Source organism: Neofelis nebulosa, chromosome 1 (genome assembly GCF_028018385.1).
Source record: "Neofelis nebulosa isolate mNeoNeb1 chromosome 1, mNeoNeb1.pri, whole genome shotgun sequence".
NCBI classification, from domain to species: domain Eukaryota; kingdom Metazoa; phylum Chordata; class Mammalia; order Carnivora; family Felidae; genus Neofelis; species Neofelis nebulosa.
Genome location: NC_080782.1, coordinates 237,574,566 through 237,589,278, shown reverse-complemented (window position 1 = coordinate 237,589,278; position 14,713 = coordinate 237,574,566). Strand labels below are relative to the sequence as shown.

General features: G+C 42.0%; 1 protein-coding gene across 9 annotated transcripts in view; it reads left to right on the top strand.

Moving 5' to 3' along the window:
• The window catches only part of WASF3 (WASP family member 3), a 136,091-nt gene that overhangs the window by 109,125 nt on the left and 12,253 nt on the right, over positions 1 to 14,713 (top strand). For all 9 annotated transcript variants that reach the window (XM_058689291.1, XM_058689260.1, XM_058689223.1 and 6 more), the window contains 3 exons: positions 2,840 to 2,974; positions 5,091 to 5,244; positions 9,402 to 9,519. In XM_058689291.1, the coding sequence (XP_058545274.1) occupies positions 2,840 to 2,974; positions 5,091 to 5,244; positions 9,402 to 9,519 (407 nt within the window). The remainder of the gene's footprint in view (positions 1 to 2,839; positions 2,975 to 5,090; positions 5,245 to 9,401; positions 9,520 to 14,713) is intronic.

Here is a 14,713-nt window from a genome sequence, read left to right as displayed (position 1 = left end):
GGACTTTATTTCATTCCTTTGCCTTTGTCGAAACCGTTTTGTATGTTGTGGCAATGGAAAGTGTTGGCAGAATTTTAAGCGACTCTAGAGGATCATACACTAGATAACAGACTTTAAGAGAAATGATTTCTTGCTCAGCTGACATCAGTGGCCTTGGGGATCCCCCTTCCATTTTTGGCAGAGGGATGACTTTTTAGATACAGAATGTTTTTACTGATTTCTTTATTGCTCTCATTTTTAAAGAGAAAGTTCCTCCCGTTAGGACAGTCACACTATGGGAATTTATGAAATTGTACTGCTTTTAGATTCACAAGAAATGCTTATCTGGTGTCTGGGAGTGACCATTTAGGCAGCAAATATTTTAGTCCCTTTAATTAAGTAAACAGGAAATTACCGAGTGGCTTGTGGCCTGAAATAATTTGTGGAAGTTGCTAATTTCTAGGCAGGGAAGTTCAAGGAAGTATATGATAAAATCAGGAGATTAGAAGCTAGAAGACCAAAGTTTAGTTTCATCTTTTTTTGCCACTTACTAGCCATGAGATTTGGACAGATCACCTTTCTGATGGTCAGGTTGGTCATCTGGAAAATGAAAGCAGTAACTCGCTATTGACCTCATAAGCCGATGCGTTCTTTGAACAGGCGTTTGTCAGGACTCATTGGTCTAGCTAGGGCTGGGCTGCAACACTGAACAGACAGGCTTCGTTCTTATTCTCACATTTTGCAGTGTTGTGAATTACAGCAGGCAGTCTGCAAAGTGGATATCAGACTGTGTAAATTGTAAAGCACTATGAAAACATCACGGTTATTCTCGCTTTAAGTAAGTATTCTTTCCAGAAGAATTAAAATGAAAACCTCACGCTCTGTGAAGGATAGTCAGAAGAATAATAAGACCTACCACAGACGGGGAGAAAATGTTTGCAGAAGACATAATCTGATAAAAGTCTGTTGTCCATACTATACAAAGACCTCTTAAAATTCAATAAAAAGAAAACTAACAACCTGATTAAAAAATGGGCAAAAGACCTGAACAGACATCTCACCAAAGAAGATGTACAGATGGCGGTCACAGCACATATGAAAAGGTATTTAATATCGTATGTCATCAGGGAAATGCAAATTAAAATGAGAAGACCACTTCACACCTTTCAGAATGGCTAAAATCCAGAACACCGACAACACCAGATGCCGATGAGGGTGTGGAGCAACAGGCACTCAGATACACGGCTGGTGGGAGCGCAAAGTGATACCGCCACTTTGGAAGTGAGATCATGACCGGAACCGAAGTCGGACACTTAACCCACTGAGCCACCCAGGCACGCCCCGACTGCCTGTTTCTTATAAAAATAAACATATTCTTACCATACAGTCTGGCGGTCCTGCTTGTTGGTGTTTACCCAGATGAGTTGAAAACTTTTGTCCGCACAGAAACCTGCACACAGCTCTTGATTCCTCACCACCAGACACGAGAAGCAACCCAGGTGTCCTTCAGTAGGTGAATGGATGATCACACTGTGCTTCGTCCAGACAGTGGGACGTTACTCAGCGCTAAAGAGAAACTAGCTGTCTTGCCACGAAAAAGCATGGAACCTCAAGTGCTTATTACTAAGCAAGTATGATTAATTGTAATTAATGACGATTCCTACTATATGACATTCTAGGAAAGGCAAAACAAGACAGTAAAAATCAGTGGTTGCCAGGAGTTGAGAGGGGGTGGGGTGAGGGAGGTAAACAAGTGGGAGCATAAAGGATTTTCAGGGCAGGGAAGCCATTTTGTTGAAACTGTAATGGTGGGTACATGTGTCTTTTATGCGTATGTCAAAACCCATGGAATGTGTACCATCGAGAGTGGACGGACCCTCCTGGAAACTAGACTTTGGATGTCACAATATGTCACTGCGGGTTCATCAGTTACAACAAATGCATCACTCTGGGGTGGGATGTTGATCGTGGGGAGGCTGTGTGTGACGGGGTTAGGGAATATATGAGAACTTTTCTGTGCTCTCTGATAAATTTTCCTGTGAACCGGAAACTGTTCTTAAAAGTCAAGTCTTATTTATTTATTGATTTTTAAAGTGGTATCTCTGGCAGAGAGAAGATGCAGCTCTGCCTCGCACAATCAGGGTAGACGGTTATTAAGTGTTTGTTGAATGAATAAAGGAACGATGTTAGGATTTGGAAATTCAAGCAGGTACTTATTCCTGTCTTTTCAGAAATGTTTTTTATTACATTTTTTAAAAAGTGGGAGTAGTTGTGTCTGGCACTCATTAGGATCCATGCGGAAAAAATTAACTCCGAATGCAAAATAGTGATTTTTTGAGAGTGCCAGATTTTTAGAGAGTGCTTAGATTTCAAAATATGGATTAGAACAATTTAATGCCACTAGAGAATGTTAGGCGCAGCGTAAGATACCTAATGTTTCTGATTGTGAATGAAGCGGGATCTTAAATTTAGAAACCAACATGATTTATTTAATTCTCACAGGAAGTAAAAGGAAGGTTAAGTTCCTGAGATTCTATTTATACATAAAGCATGCAAAATGTGAGCAAATTTTTTCCCAACGAAGTTTAATGGGAACCACGTTTCACGATAACTCACGTAGCAAATGAGTGAAAATTCCATAGTGTCTTAAAACTTTACAACTTTGGGTCAATTTCAGATATACATGAATTTCCACAATACATTTTCAAAAGTTGTAAAGGCCTTTGACCGTGACACTTTAATTTTATAATCATTTGCACAGAGTCCCACGTGTCGACAGTCCTCAGCAGTGGCGAGGACGTGTGAAGGCTGCCTCAGCAGTTCTTAACAGATGGCCTTCTCCATTCATTCTCTCCTATAGGCAAACATGCTGAAGACATATTTGGTGAGCTGTTTCACGAGGCTAACAACTTCTACATCAGAGCAAATTCTCTTCAAGACAGAATTGATCGCCTCGCTGTCAAAGTTACCCAGCTGGATTCAACAGTGGAAGAGGGTAGGTAATGGCACGGAAGCAATGAGCTAGAGGTGATGTTGACAGGACAGCAGTAATTAATTGTGGTGTCATCACTGTTTTTTCCTTGGGGTAGTGTACTGATACTTCATCTTGTCCTTTCTGGAAGAATATTAAGGGGGGGGGCGGGACCCCAACATTGGGTTACTTAGTAATTAAAAGATTCTTGTCTGCCTTATGTATGCCATACTCTTTTTAAAAATTTTACACATAGAGTATTTGTGTTTAAAGCCTTCTTTGAATGAATTCGGTATTAGAAACCCTAATTTAGGTCATTGGTAGTTATTCTAAAGATACTTTCTTAGCCCAAACTCACAGAATCACTCAAAAGATGTGGTCCAACTAAGAGGGAGGGTGATACGTACACAGCATGACTGAGCGAAGGCTTCTAGCTGCTACGCTTGTTGGGGTTGATGCCTGTAAATAACCTTGGTTGATCCTGCTGATTGCACACCTCAAGAAATAGCATTTACCGAAGGCCTTTAGCGTCAGAGTTTTCAAATAAAGTCAGTATTGGTAAGCACTGTGTAGTTAACTGATCATCACTTTGAGGATTTACCGTGAACTTGTGACAGTTTCACAATTAAAATTCTACAACTCCGCTTTAAAGATTTCACTTTCTGTAGCTTTCCAATGAGAGACTGAGGTTAGACTAGAAGAAAAAAAAAAACTTGAAAAAAGTGTAAGATGTGTCATTTCGTATTTACTTGAGGAAAACGTTCAGAGTAACAATTCTTGTGGTAGTTACCGTGTCTCGTTGCATTAAAGTGATCTTAGCATCTGCTTTTTCTACTAGACCTATAATAGTAGTGTCAGTAAAAGATGAAAGTTTTATTTATTTTTTTAAATGTAGCATTTTATGCAATTCATCCCTCATCATTTATGTTCGGGGCTTTCCAGAGGTCGTTATTAAATTAGTGAATTAGAAATTTAACAAAAATGCAGAGCATTGAAATTTTAATATCCATGATGAACATTCTCTAGTCTGATTTTATGATTGATCTTGTTTGAAAAAGGAAAAACCTGGATAGCTATGCGGTCTATTCAAATGAGAAATTTTAATCATCTTAAGCCAGTCATTCATTTTTCAAATTGATATCACAAATGATTTTTAATATTTATTCATCTGCCTTCAGTTTTGTTTTTCTTTTTTTCTTTTGTGGGCTCTTGCCATTGGAACACCAGTGATAAACCTTGGGCTGGAAAAGATTAATCTGTGCATTAGATTTCCTAAGATTTTGCAGTGTGTCTATCTCATATCCTCAAAATCATTTCCAGTCAAGATTTACCTGATTACTGTCCTTGGCATGGATGTTATAGTAGAAAAAAAATTTGACCAAGTTAGGAAATCTGTGTTCTATCTCAGGCCTACCTTTTTTTTGCTGGGTCACCTTGGAAGGGTCACTTAACACCGTCATGACACTCCCCTTCATTGGCCAGGTGGTTAATGGACCAGGTTGGCCAATTCAAAAAGTTGACGTCACAGTTAGATGGGTTAATACATGAGGCACGGAGCGTTGTGCAAACGAGAAATAAGTATAGTCAGCCCTGATTTTCTCACCCCTGAGTGTAGTTTTTGTGTCCTGCTACTTAACTGTAGACTGTAGAAAAGCTTTGCCGTCTTTCTTTAATATTCGCGTCAAGAAAACTTAATGCGCTTTTTACACTTGTGTGTTTTTTGCAGACGTATTTCGTACATGTGTTACAATTCAACTGGTATTAACTGTTTGAATGTTTTTTTCCTTCTAGGATACCCAGATCTTTGTACTTACATGCCTGTTACACTCAACTATATTCCTTGTGGTTTCTGCAAAGTGCTAGTATAAAGAATGATGCTCTAATGCTAGGTTCAAAGAAATAACTAGATCACTACAGAAGTGGGCAAGATGTGATTCGACTTCATTTTATAGAGATAACTATTATTTATAAGAGGGAAGGAAGGCACATGCTACTTAATGCACAGGCTTTTAAACGAACAATAAAAACATGATTTTGTTATCCTAGGGGATATTTACGATTATGTCTCAAATGATGCTTATTTCTGCACAGTGAAAAATATTTCTGTATAACTCAACTCGGGGGGCTTTTCTCTAAATAGTGTCACTACAGGATATCAACATGAAAAAAGCTTTCAAAAGTTCCACAGTCCAAGACCAGCAGGTGGTTTCAAAGAACAGCATTCCTAATCCCGTCGCTGACATTTACAACCAGAGTGATAAGCCACCTCCTCTGAATATTCTTACGCCGTACAGGTATGACTTCGTGCGTTCCTGGTGCCGTTTTTAGTCTAGATAAGCTGAGACAGGAGGGCAGTGCTGTGAAACTATTTACGCTGTGAAAATAATAATTGTATTATATATACAACAAAATTAGTTACTGGTACAGAACTGTTAAAGGGTTCATATTTGAAACTGCAGATAAACTCACCGAGAGAAGCGTGAACTGTCGCGTTAGCTTTTGTATCTGAAGTAGACACCTGTAGTACCTATCTCCTTTTGTAGTTATCTGAGCGTAGATATCTGAAGTCGAAGCGGACACATCATATGGTATCGTGTGTGATGTTTTTCCTCATATCCAGAGTCAGTTTTAAAGGAGCTGCCTAGTTCATGTACAATGTGGCAAAATGCCGGTCTCAGCATTTCAGCACTGCAGAAAAACGTATTCCGTGGCAGTGGGGGTTTCTAAGAGGGAAGAATATAGTCACCGAATTAACCCGTTACTGTCAAATGGTAGGACGCGTTATTAGGACCAGACTCCTGACAAAAAAGACTGGAGAATCAATGGCGAAGAAAATGAATATTAAGAAACTGAAAATGCTGTTTAAAAACACCTCTCCTAGCTGTTACCACATTCGTGTTTTCTTTCCATATTCTGTCACCTTGTCTCCCATCTCCCTTATCTGCAGACCTTCTCATTGTCCCTCACTGCACACAGCTTGTTCTTCTCCCACACTTACCCTGCTGGTGAACTCACTCCCTCACAGCACAGGCTGTGGTAGGGGTGGTCTTCACTGTCCTCAGGATTAGCTCCGCTGGGTGGCGTTCTTGACCGCTGAGGGAGTTCTCTGCTTCCGGTGCCGCCATCTTGGTTGGGCCTTTGGTGCTTCTCAGAGAGTGCTCAGACGTTTTTTGGTCTGAATTCCTGTCCCTTCTCAGGGTCCAAAAGGAGATGTTCGGACCCACCCTCCACTGAAGCTCTGCTCGTAAAGTAGCAGTTCCAACTGTACCCCCTTCTTTTAGCACAGACAGAAAGATTCTCTCAAAAAAGAAGTCCTAGAAATCCCCTGGAAACTGTGATGGGAGAGGGCCAACCTGTCACAGTTTTCTGGGAAATAGTCTGCTTTTCTGGAAGGTTTAGCACACGCGTCTAAAAATTGATGGTCTATATGACTAGTAGTATTGTAAGCCTAATGTTTTAACTTGTGATTTTGCTTTTGTTCGTAGGCATTTTTCTGGGGCAGTTTCAGTTTTACTTAGCACTGGAAGCCCTGAGGGCGGGCCTGTTAAAACTTTCCTAAGACACCTCACTAAATATTCTAAAGGAAAAAGCCCATAAAACTCAGTGAACCGCTTATATTTGATAAATCAAGATCATGATTAGATAATTTGTGGTGACAGAAAAATTCTAATTACATAAAAAATGACTTGTATATATTGGATGTGTGCATTCAGTTTTATGAAAAATAAAAATGTCTCTGACTTTTTAAGAGTGTGTTTAAGAAGAGCAGTGCTGGGGCGCCTGGGTGACTCAGTCATTTAAGCGTCCGACTCTCGATTTCGGCTCAGGTCATGATCTCACTGTCGCGAGATCGAACCCCACGTAGGCCTCTGCGCTGACAGTGTGGAGTCTGCTTGGGATTCTCTCTCCTTCTGCCCCTCCCACCCCTCAAAATAAATGAATAAACTTTTAGAAAAATAGAAGGGGCGCCTGGGTGGCTCAGTGGATTAAGTGTCTGACTTTGGCTCAGGTCATGATCTCACAGTTTGTGGGTTCAGGCCCCACTTTGGGCTCTGTGCTGACAACTCGGAGCCTGGGGCCTGCTTCGGATTCTGTGTCTCCCTCTCTCTCTGCCCCTCCCCTGCTCACACTCTGGTTCTCTTTCTCTCAAAAATAAATAAACATTAAAAAAAATTTTTTTAAAAAAAGAACAGTGCTGACTCAGATGTACTTTTTGATAGTAAAATAATATTTGTGGTATATAAAATACTAAATAAAGATTGTTATATGAGCATTACGATGTGACCAGAAAATGACGTATTCACTTGCTGTAAACACAGGATATTGCTGCTTATATTCTTGTGTTTAGATTACTGTTTGTTTATTTACATGAGCTTCTGCCTTCATTAAAGTATTAGCTCCCCTCTTCAAAAAAGAGTGTGGATTTTGTATGTCTTAAATTTTGCAGCAAGTTACCGCTCAGTTTTTTCTGTATCTTCGTCTATATAGAAGGCCTTGTATCTTAGGGAAACATACATGTTTCACAATAACGTTCTTAATAAAATCTCTGTAATGGAAGTCTCATACCCGTTAGGAAACTTGGGAAGGAAGCGAATTGCCATGGTTAGTGATTTTCAGACAGTTGAACAGGCCAGAATAGCCCCTGTAGGAACTTGGGCCTTAGTTTGAGATGATGAGAAGTTCACCAGGAGCAGGGACTTCAAGGACAGGCAGGGTTTTCCCCTGGACTCATTCAGTTAGTTTTCTTTGACTGTTTAGGCAGAAACTTTTTTTTTTTTTTTTTAATTCAAGTTACTTAACATACAATGTAGTCTTGGTTTCAGGAGCAGAACCTGGGGATTCATCTCTTTACATATGACACCCAGTGCTCATCCCAGCAAGTGCCCTCCTTAATGCCCCTCCCCCATTTAGCCCATCTCCCCACCCACCTCCCTCCAGCAACCCTCAGTTTGTTTTCTGTATTTAAGAGTCTCTTACGGTTTGTCTCCCTCTCTGTTTGTATCTCCTTTTTCCTTCCTTTCCCCTATGTTCATGTGTTTTGTATCTTAAATTTCACGTATGAGTGAGATCACAGGTACCTGTCTTTTTCCACTGACTTATTTTGCTTTAGTATAATACACTCTAGTTCCATCCACGTTGTTCAGCATAAACTTATACTCCTCTCACTGTGCCTCATTTCATCTTGCTTTTCTCTGTGCCTAAAATGACTTGTTGAAACACTAATTTGAAGTGTAAATGTTCTGCTTCCTCTTGAAGGTAATCTACAGGCCAAATACTTTATGATTATTTTGAGCGTTACTGTTAATTTATATTACACCTTGGGATTTGTATTGGCGTTATGATAGGTGAATAACTCCTATAAACACCCGGAATATTCTTTCAGACCACAGTAGTTACAGCAGGACTCGAAAAGGAAATGCCACGAGTGAGTTCTCTTTGTGGACTACTACTTCGGTCACACTTACACACCTTGAACATGTTGCTTCTTTCCAAATTGAATTTACAGATGTTGGGCCAACCTGATGTAAAAAAAAAAAAAAGGGATAGCATACTTTCTAATTTAAAAAAAATTTTTTTAATGCTTATTTTTTTTTTTTTCAACGTTTTTTTTTTTTTTTTTTTTTTTATTTTTGGGACAGAGAGAGACAGAGCATGAACGGGGGAGGGGCAGAGAGAGAGGGAGACACAGAATCGGAAACAGGCTCCAGGCTCCGAGCCATCAGCCCAGAGCCTGACGCGGGGCTCGAACTCACGGACCGCGAGATCGTGACCTGGCTGAAGTCGGACGCTTAACCGGCTGCGCCACCCAGGCGCCCCTTTAATGCTTATTTTTGAGAGACAGAGAGAGAGAGACACAGAATATGAATGGGGGAGGGTCAGAGAGAGAGGGAGACACAGAATCCGAAGCCGGCTCCAGGCTCCGAGCTGTCAGCACAGAGTCCGACGCGGGGCTTGAACTCACAGACCACAAGATCGTGACCTGAGCCAAAGTCGGACGCTTAACTGACTGAGCCCCCCAGACGCCCTGTGTACTTCTTAATTTTTATCCTAATAATATTGAAACTCCAGAAAAGAGGTGAATATATATACACAAACCAAGAATCCATCCGTGTGTATGGCCCCTGTTGGAATAAGCAAAATGTTTCCTGAAATAATTGAGGTATTAGATATTGTTGTTTATGAGCCATCTTGTGATTTTTAGGCACTTTTCTGTACTTAAACCTGAATTGGCAAGAGTACTTTTTTGCCTGATTATTCTAGAAAACTTTGCCCTTCCTGCATGTTTGCAGTTTTTGTCAAATAAGGAAATCGGAGAAACGTAATATATAGGACAGTTAAAATGCCCCCTGCGGACGTTATCCTCTCATGAGTTGAAATTAAATTAGTATTAACCCCATCTGAAAATGTCTAACAACCTTTCCCCCCCAACTTGTAATACATTGATTTATAGAGATGATAAAAAGGATGGGCTGAAGTTCTACACAGATCCTTCCTATTTCTTCGACCTCTGGAAAGAAAAAATGCTCCAGGACACGGAAGACAAAAGGAAGGAGAAAAGGCGTCAAAAGGTAAATAATTCTAGGACGGGAATGTGCATACTTATGTGTCAGGGAGCTTCTTGTTTAGAAATAAGTCAGTAAGTTCTTTATTTAAATGGTTGAGAGGCTGGATTTAGGGCAGAAGTAGGTTGCATTTTTTACATGAAGATACTGACCTTTCAGTCTAACACAGTAATACTGTATTTCAATAAATGCTATCTGATTTGTTCCCTAATACTTGCATTGCTTTAACAGAAGTAGAGGCCAGTATTTCAATTCTGTTTGTAACTGTGTTTTATAGCTCTTCTCCTGCTGCTCTTTAAATATATATCACGGAAACATCAGATACAATGATCTGTTCTCATCTCTTGAAAGCATTCCTAATTGGTGGGTTGGCACCTTGCTGTAATTAATACCTTGGTGAGATGTTCATGTTGAATTGAAAAGCATGTGTGATCTGTACATATAGGGGATAGTATTTACTAAAAAATGAGACTCCTTTTGGTGAGGTGGTCGTAGGCAAGAGAGTTGCAAGTCTGAAGGTTGACAAACATCCACATTATAAGCACTCTTAGAAGAATAAGCCACTCTGGTCAGGTGTAGGGACTTCTGGGTTTTTTTAATGTCTGTTTATTTTTTGAGAGAGAGACAGAGTGCGAGCAGGGGACGGGCAGAGACAGAGAGGGAGACACAGACTCCGAAGCAGGCTCCAGGCTCCAAGCTGTCCGCACAGAGCCCGACGCGGGGCTGGAACTCACGGACCGTGAGATCATGACCTGAGCCGAAGTCGGCCGCTTAACCGCCTGGGCCACCCAGGCTACCCTAGGGACTTCTGTTTTAAAAACTGTCCTTTGGGGGGCGCCTGGGTGGCGCAGTCGGTTAAGCGTCCGACTTCAGCCAGGTCACGATCTCGCGGTCCGTGAGTTCGAGCCCCGCGTCAGGCTCTGGGCTGATGGCTCGGAGCCTGGAGCCTGTTTCCGATTCTGTGTCTCCCTCTCTCTCTGCCCCTCCCCCGTTCATGCTCTGTCTCTCTCTGTCCCAAAAATAAAAATTAAAAATGTTGAAAAAAAAAAAAAAAATTAAAAAACAAAACAAAACAAAAAAAAAACTGTCCTTTGGGGCCCAGAAATTAGACTTAACCCACTGAGAGTTAATTCTCCAAAGGCAAATATTTGCTAAGACTCATGTATATAAAGTGTGTTTCAAAAAAATGAGCACCTGTTTTGCTTGACAAAGATTAGGGTGCTTTGGTGAGGACAAATTCTTGGTATCTTGTGGGGTGGTGGCATTAATGTTTGGCAGTATTTACATGTACTGGCCCCAGAGAAGTGACAGTTTGGGATGGAAGAGAATCTGGGATGTGAAAATAGGATTTAAGAAAGGGACATGGAAAGAGTTTGCAGACTGCAAATGTAAGATGTTCTCACGGAATTCCAGGGAAGAATTCCAGAGGTTGGTTATTCATAGTCTCTCTCTGCACTGTGGGTCGGGGAAATCAATTGGGAAATTTGGGGAAGAGTATTCCAGTGGAAAAGTATTCAAGGGAAGAAATTACAAAGTATTCAAGTGAAAAGAAGAAAGACCCTAATCTCTTGACAGGAAAAGAAACATTTATCTAAAGGCCCATTGGTCTCAGTCCCTATACCTTTTTATATTAACAGAGGTTTAAGAGTATTTTCCTTTAAAACATAATGTCCTTTTAAATGGCCTTCTAGGTTTCCCTTCTCAGTGATATCTTGGCAAAAATACCTAGTTTTTTCAGCATTGTTCTTCAGGGAAAAACAGTGTTAGTCTATGGATGACTGTCACGTCTTCAAAATGACGCCATTTCCTTGGCTGTTTTGTCTCATTGCACATTCCTCCGACACATAGAATTCTGATAAGGACTTCTTATTCACTTACGTAATAATGCGTCTTGGATGCCTTCTAACTGCTGGATAAACAGTGGTGAGAAAGGATTGTCGCCCTCAAGGAAATGACAATGTAGCAGGGGAGACAAACATGAAGTAATCATGCAGCCCGCTGGAACTCATAAAGAGGGAAAGAAGTTTGAAAATTCTAGTACAAATCTGCTTTTACTAGGTAGGAATGTAAAATGAGGCCAGATAGCCTTCATTTCCCAGGGTTTCATAAGCACGGGTCGCTGCTTTCAGTTTTGCACTGACAAATCTCTCTGAAGAAAAGTTAGTTTAGAAAAAATTTAGGGGGTGAGAAATCCATTGTTTCTGAACTTGGTTTCCTTAGTTTGCTGGTTTCGAAACATTTTTAGAATTGCAAATAAATAGGTAGTTGTGAGCGAGTCGTTTCGGTGCTGTTAAGCGTTGCGAAGGAAAAGTGTGGTGTGCGGTGGGGTGAGGGGACGAGGAGGGGACGGTGTAAGTGCAGTGGAGTGTCATTCATTGAGCCCCAGCAGTGGGGAGTTAGAAGTCAGCTAAGCAGAGTTGGGGGAGGGTGTGTGTGTGTGTGTGTGTGTGTGTGCGCGCGCGCGTGCACGTGGAAGAGGGGTGGATGCTGGGAGTTAGAAGTCAGCTAAGCAGAGTTGGGGGAGGGTGTGTGTGTGTGTGTGTGTGTGTGCGTGTGTGCGCGCACGTGGAAGAGGGGTGGATGCTGGAAGAGGACAGAGGAGGACAGAGGACAGAGGAGGTGGGGTACATTTGGGGTAGAAACAGCCAAGGCCATACTGGGCTAGGAGACAGTTGGGCACATTCTGGGACTTTAGGACAGTGTAGTTGGAGTATAGATGCGTCACTGTTAAAACTTTGTCAGAGTTTGTGCACGCGTGTGTGTGCGCGTGTGTGATGTGCATGATGGTGGGTAGATTTGGAGGCTGAACCGCTGTAAAGACCGTTGCATAATCTTAGCAATACCTGAATAGTCAACATACATCATTGAAAAGTAAGGGTGAGAGTTACTGATCAGTGCAGTGGTTCTTAATCAGGATGCATGTTGCTTGGAGTCCATTGAAGTCTCCCTCCTTTGGGTTTCTACAGGTACACAGACAATACATGCTGGTTGTGAAATGCTCAAATTACACCGAAGTAAATACATCAGAAAATTTGGGGAGAAGTTTCTTCCCTCCCCAGGTGTCACTAATCAGTAGTAACAGTTCGGGGCGCATATTTTAGGTCTTTCGGGCATTCGTAAATATGTGCACACACATCTCACCAAGTATTTTTACGTGCGTAGAATTGTACCACTCTTGACGCACACACACACGCAGACGTGTACGGATATTGACATAATTAAAGATCTTCTTCGGTCTTTTTAATAGTTGTATGGTACGCCGAGGTATGCCCACTACGTAGACTATTTACCCAGTAGCGTATTAGGAAATAGAACGTAAATAATTGCTTAACCGCAATACTGCTGTACTCATGTGTCAATATCTCTTCTCAGTAAATTCCTAGAAGGCAAGTAGGAGTTTTACATTTTGAAAGATACCATCATATTGCTCCTGACCATTAAAAGACTGAACCAGTTTATACTCTTACCAGACTTCTTCTAGACCTGGATGTTATTATTATTTTTTGGATGAGCTCACCCCTCCCCCTCATCTAATTTGCATCACACATCCTTATTAACCATTTGCATGTGTTCTGTGAGCTCCACGTTCACATCCTCCGCCAGGACATCGCCTGTGCCTCCTGAACCCCTCTGCAAATAGTCCGGCTCCGCCTCGGCACCCACCGCGAGCCGTCAGCCGCCCCTTTTTCCAGGACCTGCCTGAGCAGCTTCTAATTGCCATCCCTGCCCTTCCCCCTTTTATCTTTTATTTAGTTTTATTTTCTTTTTTTGCCTTCCCCTTTTTGATCCGTTCTCCACTACCTAGAGGGCCCTTCTCACATGCCTGGGCAGGGTGTCAGCCCCTCCCTTGTCCCATTGCTCTCGGGGTAAAGAAAAACACTTGTGACACAGCCATTAAGGCCTTGCAAACCTTTTAGATCTTGGAGCCATTCACCTTAACTCACCATTTCCCTTCTTTATTCCTCCTGGCGTGCCGCTGTCCGCCCTCCACAGGGCCTCTGCACGTTCTCTCCCCTGTGGGCATGCTGCTGACCCCTGCTCTTTGCAGAATTAATGCCTGCACACTGCAGATCTGACCTCTCAGTCACTCCAGGACACTCCCTGACTTCCAGACTAGGCAGCATTCGGTGTATGATGCACTTAGTTTCACCACATTTCGTAGCTAGGCGTTTATTTGTGTGATCTTGTGGGCTTCGCCCATCGGATTGCAGGCTCCATGAGGGCAGATTCCTTGTTTGTGTGTTTGCTGTTTGTATCAGCAGCGCCTGACACAGTGTCTGGGACGGAGTAAGCGCCCTGAGCCCACCTAGACCTGGTCATATAGTCAGCCTTTGCCAAGTGCACACTGTCTGTAAAGCCGTGTGTGGAGGTGCTTTAAGAGGAGCGTAGGAGTTAAAGGCACACAGTTCTGATCCTTAAAGACCAGGACGTCTTACTCGGGAAGCAGGAAAAACACGTAAACACACGTAGAAATAACCGCCTTCACCTTTAAAGAAACACCTATGTAGGACCTGTGTATTTACTGGAGACATTTTTGCTGGCAACGTACAGCTGGCACAAGAATGCTGACACAAGAATGATTCTTTGTATGTGAAGGTAAGTCCTAATCACGGTTTGCTTTGTGTTAAGCTAGTTGCAGGACTAGCTTAAATATTCTGTAATGATCTTCTAGAGACTGGAAATAGAGGATTTTGAGTTATTTCGTGAAACAGCATGGCCTGTTAACAACTCAGTCAAAATTGTGCAGTGGTGGGAAATGATTTCTCTGCATGTTAGATATTTCACGTGTATAATACACATCTAAAAGGTACAGCACATTTAAAACAAGCTAAAAGCCTAGTAAGGTGTAAATTCTCTTCTTTAATTTTATTTATTTATTTTGAGAGAGACAGAGGGAGGGCGCCAGCAGGGGAGGGGCAGAGAGAGGGGAACAGATGATCCGAAGTGGGCCCTGTGCTGACCACAGAGAGCCTGACTCAGGGCTCATGACCCACGATGTATGCTGACCGTGAGATCATGACCTGAGCGGAAACCAAGAGTCAGACACTTAACCGACTGAGCCACCCAGGCGCCCCTTAAGGTGTGAATTCTTTACCAAAAATGATGGTTAAGCAATTCCTGTAGTTAGCTGCAGTACAGTCAGTAGCTTTTATTTGTTTAGGTTACATAGTGAAGTACCCGTTCCTTCTGTTGGGTCTGC